Source organism: Hylobates moloch, unplaced genomic scaffold, assembly GCF_009828535.3.
Source record: "Hylobates moloch isolate HMO894 unplaced genomic scaffold, HMol_V3 SCAFFOLD_23, whole genome shotgun sequence".
Classification (NCBI taxonomy): domain Eukaryota; kingdom Metazoa; phylum Chordata; class Mammalia; order Primates; family Hylobatidae; genus Hylobates; species Hylobates moloch.
Window position 1 is genome coordinate 38,607,111 of NW_026652298.1, and position 7,649 is coordinate 38,614,759.

Below are 7,649 nucleotides of genomic sequence, written 5' to 3' on the forward strand. Positions count from 1 at the left end.
GAGATGAACAGGGAAACCAAACGTGGTCCATCTAGACCACTAGAAAATGGAATAGTGTTCAGCCACAAAGAGGAGTGAGGCACTGCCACACGCTACCGCGTGGGCGACCCGGAAAACATGCTGCCGGGTGAGAGAAGCCAGACACAGAAGGTCATGTACTGTCTGCACTCATGGATATGAAATGTCTAGAATAGGCAAATCCAGAGAAAACACATGTTAGTGGTTGGCCTGCGTTGGAGGGAGGGGGAATGGGGAGTGACTGCTTATGGGGTACAGGGTGTCCTTTTGGGATGCCGAAAATGTTTTGGAAATAGATAGAGGTGATGGTTGTACAACATTGTGAATACTTAATGCCACTGAATTATTTCCTTTACGATTTTTTAATGTGAATTTCACCTCAATTAAAAAAAGAATCTGGTGGGACAAGCATGAGAGGCTGTAAGGCCTGTTCTTCCTGGTCCCCCCAGGTGCAGGGATGCCACCTCCCTGCTCATTTCAGTCCCCGGGGAGAGTCAGAGCCCCAGGTGTTGGCCCCCTCGGTGCTGCTGCTCCCGTCCAGGCACCTCCGGGGAGGGCGAGGACAGGCCGGGCTGGGCTGAGCATGACTGGGAGAAAGGCCAGGCTGTGAGTGAGCACCTGCCTGTGGCCTGGGGGCCCATTTCCTCCCAAAATCCAGACGAATGAGGAGGCCACTGATAGTGTCCTCGGCCCTCAGGGGCTTCAGAAGCACCTGGAGAGCTTCTTATAGCACGCGTGGCCCAGCCTGCCCCAGAGCCTTGCTTCGGGAGGGTGACTAAGAATTTGCATTCCTAGCCAGTTCCCAGGCAGTGCTGTGAGAACAGCTGCAGGAGGCTGCAGAGCAGATCTGAGGTGGGCTTTGGGATGACGCTGCGGCCACAGGAAGAATCGTGCCTTTCTCAGGAGACAGAGTCTGCCACTTTCATCGGGGGCTCAAAGGGCTCCATGGTCATAAAAGGCAGAAGAACCAAAGTCTGACTGTTCCCAGTGTGTCACAAGGCTGGAGTGCAGTGGTGCTATCTCGGCTGACTGCAACCTCCACCTCTCGGGTTCAAGGAATTCTCCTGCCTCAGCCTCCCGAGTAGCTGGGATTACAGGCAGGCACCACCATACCCAGCTATTTTTGTATTTTTAGTAGAGACGGGTTTCACCATGTTGATCAGGCTAGTCTTGAGCTGCTGACCTCAGGTGATCCACCCGCCTCGGCCTTCCAAAGTGCTGGGATTACAGGTGTGAGCCACCTCGCCCAGCCTATTATTTTTTAAAGTAACAGCTTTATTTAGATGTAATTCACATACCATAATATCCACCCTTTTAAAATGGACAGTTCAGTGGTTCTTAGTACATTCACAGTGTTGTACAATTGTCATCACTCTCTAATTCTAGAACATTTTCATCATCTCAAAAATCCTGTATCCATGAGCAGTCTCTCACCTTCCCCTTCCCGCAGCCCCGGCAACCAAGAACCTACTTTCTGTCTCTATGGATTTGCCTGTCCTGGACATTTCAATATAAACAGAGCCATATATGACTAATATGTGGCCTTTTGTGTCTGTGTCTGGCTTCTTTCAGTTAGCATACAGTTTTCAAGATTCATACATGTTGTAGCATGGATCAGTATTTTATTCCTTTTTATTCTTTTTTTTTTTTGAGACGGAGTCTCACTCTGTTGCCCAGGCTAAAGTGCAGTGGCACGATCTCGGCTCACTGCAACCTCCACCTCCTGGGTTCAAGCGATTCTCCCGCCTCAGCCTCCCGAGTAGCTGGGATTACAAGCGCCCATTACCATGCCATGCCCGGCTAATTTTTTTGTGTTTTTAGTACAGATGGGGTTTCACCATGTTGGCCAAGCTGGTCTCGAACTCCTAACCTCAAGTGATCCACCCACTTTGGTCTCCCCAAGTGCTGGGATTACAAGCCTGAGCCACTGTGCCTGGCCTGTTTTTGAGTCAGGGGTCTTGCTCTGTCACCCAGGCTGAAGTGCAGTGGTGCAATCACGGCTCATTGTAGCCTCGACCTCCCAGGCTCAAGTGATCCTCCCACCTCAACCTCCTGAGTAGCTGGGACTACAGGCAGCTGCCACCATGCCCGGCTAATTTTTTTTTTTTTTTTTAGTAGAGACAGGGTCTTGCTATGTTGCCCCGGCTTTGGGCATACTTTCCTTTGTACGTCTGACTAATACCCCACTGATGGTATGCCACATTTTGCTTATCCATTCATCTACTAGTGGACATACGGGTTGTTTTTAATTTGTGGTTATTAATAATGCCACTTAGGAATATTAATGTGCAACTTTTCGTGTAGACATGTTTTCATTCTTCTTGGTTCTATACTTACGAGTGGAATTGCTGGGTCATATGGCAACTGTGTTTAGCATTTTGAGGAACTGCTAGACTGTTTTCCAAAGTGACTGCACCATTTTAAATCTCCACCAACACTTGTTATTCTGTTTTTGTTGTTGTTGTTGTTGTTTGTTTGTCTTTTTGAGACAAGGTCTTGCTGTGTCGCCCAGGCTGGAGTGCAGTGGCGTGTTCACGGCTTGCTGCAGCCTCAACCTTCCTGGCTTAGGTGATCCTCCCACCTCAGCCTCTGGAGTAGCTGGAACCAGCCACAAACAGCTGCCCACATTGGTGACTTGGGCCACCACACCCAGCTAACTTTTTTTGTAGAGATAGGGTTTTGCCACGTTGCCCAAGTCCTCCGTGTTTTTGGTTATGGCCATCCTAGTGGGCGTGCAGTGGTATCTCACTGAGGTTTTGACTTGCATTTCCCTGATGACTAATGATGTTGGGCACCTTTTCATGTGCTTATTGGCCATTTGTAGATCTTCTCTGGAGAAATGTCTGTTCACATCCTTTGCCCCCCCCCTTTTTTTTTTTGAGACAGAGTCTCGCTCTGTCACCCAGGCTGGAGTGCAGTGGCGTGATCTCGGCTCACTGCAAGCTCTGCCTCCCGGGTTCACACCATTCTTCTGCCTCAGCCTCCCGAGCAGCTGGGACTACAGGCGCCCGCCACCACGCCCAGCTAATTTTTTGTATTTTTAATAGAGACGGGGTTTCACCGTGTTAGCCAGGATGGTCTCGATCTCCTGACCTCGTGATCTGCCCGCCTCGGCCTCCCAAAGTGCTGTGATTACAGGCATGAGCCACTGCACCCAGCCCCTTTGCCCATTTTTTAACTGGGTTTTTTAAATTGATGAATTATTTTTAAAAAGCAAAACTGATGTCTAAGCCTGTTTGAAGAGTATCAGTGTGGCCCATTGTCTCAAGTTGTCACCGTGGGTCAGACATTTTTAAGTTTACATGCATAAGTTTTAGTCACGTGCCAGGCTGTTGGGTTCAGTGGCCCCAGGAGCTGTGTTCAGCCGGCATCCATGTTATACAAGGTGTGGTCCTCAGTGCGTGTCTCCGATGCTACCATCGAGGAGCCCCTGCTCCAGACAGGGAAGGGGTGACCACTGTTGCTTTCATGGAGCAAAACGATGCTTGGGTTATCTTCAAGTGCATTATTCCTCTTGGTCACGCTACTGGGATCAGATGTGGGAAATCCATGTCCCTCATGCTAAAACGTGTGCTTCTTTTGTTTTACCCAGAAGGTGCTAATCGGAAGAAGAACTTGCCCCCGAAAGTGCCCATAACACCAATGCCACAGTATTCCATTATGGAGACGCCGGTGCTGAAGAAAGAACTGGATAGGTTGGCGGTCTTCAAAGCTTGTTGCCCACAGTGGTCTTTTCCCTCCCATAAGTAACCAGGTTTCACACACCTGGGGGCGGAAGGGTCCCCCATGTGGTCTCTGGGCCTGGTGGATGCAGCTGGCCTGGGCTTGGGAAGAAAGGTCTGCAGTCGGCTCCTTAGGGAGCATGCGTGGCTGCTGGGTGCCGGGGTGAGCCGCCCAGTTCTCTCCGCATACCATTCCCCAGGGAGGCAACACACAGGATTCCTGCATGTCACCCCTGGCCAGCAGGTCCCCATATTCCATGTGGATGGAAATGGCCCCCTAGCCAGAGCAGTCTGAGTGAGGAGGTCTGATTTTTTTTTTTGAAAGACAGAGTCTTGCTCTGTCGCCCAGGCTGGAGTGCAGTGCCGCAATCCCGGCTCACTGCAACCTCCACCTCCCGGGTTCAAGAGATTCTCCTGGCTCAGCCTCCTGAGTAGCTGGGACTACAGCCACACGCCACCACACCAGGCTAATTGTTGTATTTTTAGTAGAGACTGGGTTTCACCATGTTGGCCAGGCTGGTCTTGAACTCCTGACCACGTGATCTACCTGCCTCGGCCTCCCAAAATGCTGGGATTACAGGCGTGAGCCACTGTGCCCGGCGGAGGCCTGATTTTTTAAAAAGAACATTTAACTCTCACATCCACATGACACTGCTCTTCCACTCGGGCACCCGGGGAAGCTGCTGCTGCCACCATCCCTCAGAACTGGGAGCAGCATATCTTTTGTTTTTTTATTTTTGGAGACAGAATCTCACTCTGTTGCCCAGGCTGGAGTACAGTGATGTGATCTTGGCTCACTGTAGCCTCAACCTCCCAGGCTTAAGCGATCCTACCTCATCCTCCCTAGTAGCTGGGACTACAGGTGACACCACCATGCCTGGCTAATTTTTGTATTTTTTGTAGAGGCAGGGTCTTGCTGTGTTGCCCAGGCTGGCCTTGAACTCCTGAGCTCAAACTGTCCTCCTGCCTCAGCCTCCCAGAGCGCTGGGATTGGAGGCGTGAGCCGTTTTGCTTGGCTGGCAATGTTTCTTCTGGAATATTCAGAGTAAGCTTAGTTGGCACCTAAATAGACACTAACCTCCGATGCCCACAGAAGTCAGGCGTCTATGGTTTGTCACACAAGCCATTCGCTGAATGCATTGGGTATCACTCTTGCTAAGATAGGGAACATTGTGGAGTGTGGACCAGCTGTGTGGGTGGGTCCTGAGATCCACCTGTCCCTCCGTCAGGTTTGGAGTCCGCCCTCTGCCTAAACGCCAAATGGTTCTGAAGCTGAAGGAGATATTCCAGTACACTCACCAGACCCTGGACTCAGACTCTGAGGACGAGAGCCAGTCCTCACAGCCGCTATTGCAGGCGCCTTGCTGCCAGACCCTCACCTCCCAGACCTACAAGCCTTCAAGGGCAGGGGTCCATGCCCAGCAGGAAGCCACCATAGGACCTGGGGCCCATAGGCCCAAGGGACCTGCTAAGACCAAGGGCCCCCAACATCAAAGGAAGCATCATGAAAGCATCACACCCCCAAGCAGGTCGCCCACCAAGGAGGCACCTTCAGGCCTCGATGATGACGCCCAGATCCCAGCCTCTCAAGAATCCGTGGCCACCTCTGTGGATGGCAGTGACAGCTCCTTGAGCTCACAGAGGTAACCAGATGGATGCGATGGGGTCAGTGGCCTCATGTATCCTCTGGCCCGTGGGCGTGAGGGTTGGCACGAGTGAGGCCTAATGGCCAATCTTCAAAAACCCCCATCACCTTCTGGGTTTGACCTATGGGAAAACCAGGTGGGTTTAGTGGGCTGGTTCCCTGACCCCAGCCCTGCGCAGGCCTCCTGCTTCCTGCCCCACATGCTAGACATTTCTGGCTGGGACAGGATCCCGCTGGAGTAGCCTGCAGGGATCTCTCAGGCCCGTCCTGCCTTGCTGGGGATCGTGCCACATGCCAGGCTCCGTGGGACGCGTAGACACCCTCCTTCCTTTAAAGAGGCTCATGGTCTGAGGGGCCAGAGAGAAAGGGGTTGCAAAACGTCCTGGTCTGGCTCTTTTCAGTTCTTCCTCCTGTGAGTTTGGAGCGGCATTTGAGTCTGCAGGTGAAGAGGAGGAGGGCGAGGAGGAGGTCAGTGCCTCGCAGGCAGCCGTGCAGGCGGCGGACACGGACGAGGCGCTGAGATGCTACATCCGCTCCAAGCCGGCCCTGTACCAGAAGGTGCTGCTGTACCAGCCCTTTGAGCTGGGGGAGCTGCAGGCAGAGCTGAAGCAGAACGGCGTCCATGTGTCCTCGCGCAGGCTGCTGGACTTCCTGGACACCCACTGTATCACCTTCACCACTGCCGCCACCCGCAGGGAGAAGCTCCAGGGCAGGAGGCGGCAGCCTCGTGGCAAGAAGAAGGCGGAGCGGAACTGATGGGGCCGTCCCGACCCCACTCCGACCCGCCCTCAGCGGCCCCCACCCCTGCCATTTGCAGGGAGGACCTGGGACACCCAGCGTGGGTCAGGCCTCCACAGGCATTTCTGGGCCTGGGGACCACATCAGCTCTGCACTGTGATGATGACCACAGCCCAATCCAGGGCTTCCTCCTATGGGCTCTGCTTTCTAGAGTGGCATTTGCAGCATGTCACCCACTGGATTTAGAGACTGCAGCCCCTTCCTCTGTCCGTGCTCACAGTGTGTCTCCCTTTTTGGTTTTTTTTTTTTTTTTTTTTTTTTTTTTTTTTTGAGACAGTCTCGCTCTGTCACCTAGGCTGGAGTGCAGCGGCACAATCTCGGCTCACTGCAACCTCCGCCTCCCGGGTTCAAGCAATTCTCCTGCCTCAGCCTCCCCGATAGCTGGGACTACAGGCACACGCTGCCACACCCAGCTAATTTTTTATATTTTAGTAGAAACGGGGTTTCACCATATTGCTCAGGCTGGTCACAGACTCCAGAGCTCAGGCAATCCGCCTGCTGCGGCCTCCCAAAGCGCTGGGATTACAGGCGTGAGCCACTGCGCCCAGCCCAGTGTGTCTCCCTTTAACCCAGTAGGGCCCTCAGGTGTCCCAGGGGGCAGTGGGCCATCATCACCTGGCCAGGACATGGCCTATTCTGCCACATTTGCCACCTCTGAGCCCACCTGTCCTGGGCACAGCTGCCCCACACGTCTGTCCCGAGATGGATGTCAGGTCCTGCCTGCCCCAGCAGCCCAGGCCCGTCCTCCTCAGCACTCAGGCCAACCCCAGCCACCACCAGCCTGAGACCAGGTGTCCTCAGGCTCCCTGCACTGCCACAGCCCAGATGCAGCTCTCCTGGCCCAGCCGTGCTACCCGGACTCTTGTCTTTGTTACCAGCAGTCTCCAAACTGGACAGTGCACAAGGGCCCAGAACAACTCTGATGCCACCACAAAACAAACATGTTCACTAGCGGGTTCCATTCTTTGGGTTAAAGCTGCCTCCAGCCTCAGGAGCAGTGTGGAGGAAGACGAGGGCCAGGAAAGAAGGAAACTTTGGTCTCGCCATCCTTGTGAATGTCCTCGTCTGTTTCAAATACAGTGCAGTCAGTTTTATATGATGTGCAATAAACCAAAAAGGCTTTATTAAAACCTGGCTGCCACGCTCCAGGGAGATCACGAGGGAAACAGGCGGGAGCTGGAGACACCGCGGCCCCTCAGCCCCTGCCCCACGGCTGCAGAAGCCCCCACCTTGCACCTGCCCTTTACTTCGGAGTAACCTGGGCCTGCTGTCTCCTCATTTCAGTTCCTAGACCAGAGATGCAGACGTTCATCCATTAATCCACACACCCGCATCCAACAGAGCCCTGGCCGGGTGCCAAGCTCCAGCCCCCGCTCCTCAAAGTGGGGCCTAAGCACCCCCAGCAGCTGCCTCAGCCCGGAGTTGCTACAAAAGCAGATTCAGGCCCCACCCCCGCCGCCCAGCCC

General features: G+C 53.6%; 1 protein-coding gene across 4 annotated transcripts in view; it reads left to right on the top strand.

Moving 5' to 3' along the window:
- SLX4 (SLX4 structure-specific endonuclease subunit) overlaps window positions 1-7,649 on the top strand; it is a 29,047-nt gene extending 21,398 nt beyond the window's left edge. For 3 of the 4 annotated variants that reach the window (XM_032145456.2, XM_032145457.2, XM_032145460.2), the window contains 3 exons: window positions 3,611-3,713; window positions 4,970-5,383; window positions 5,787-7,649. In XM_032145456.2, coding sequence (XP_032001347.1) covers window positions 3,611-3,713; window positions 4,970-5,383; window positions 5,787-6,141 — 872 coding nt within the window. In that variant the 3' untranslated portion in view covers window positions 6,142-7,649. The remainder of the gene's footprint in view (window positions 1-3,610; window positions 3,714-4,969; window positions 5,384-5,786) is intronic. The other variant, XM_032145458.2, reaches the window with a different exon arrangement.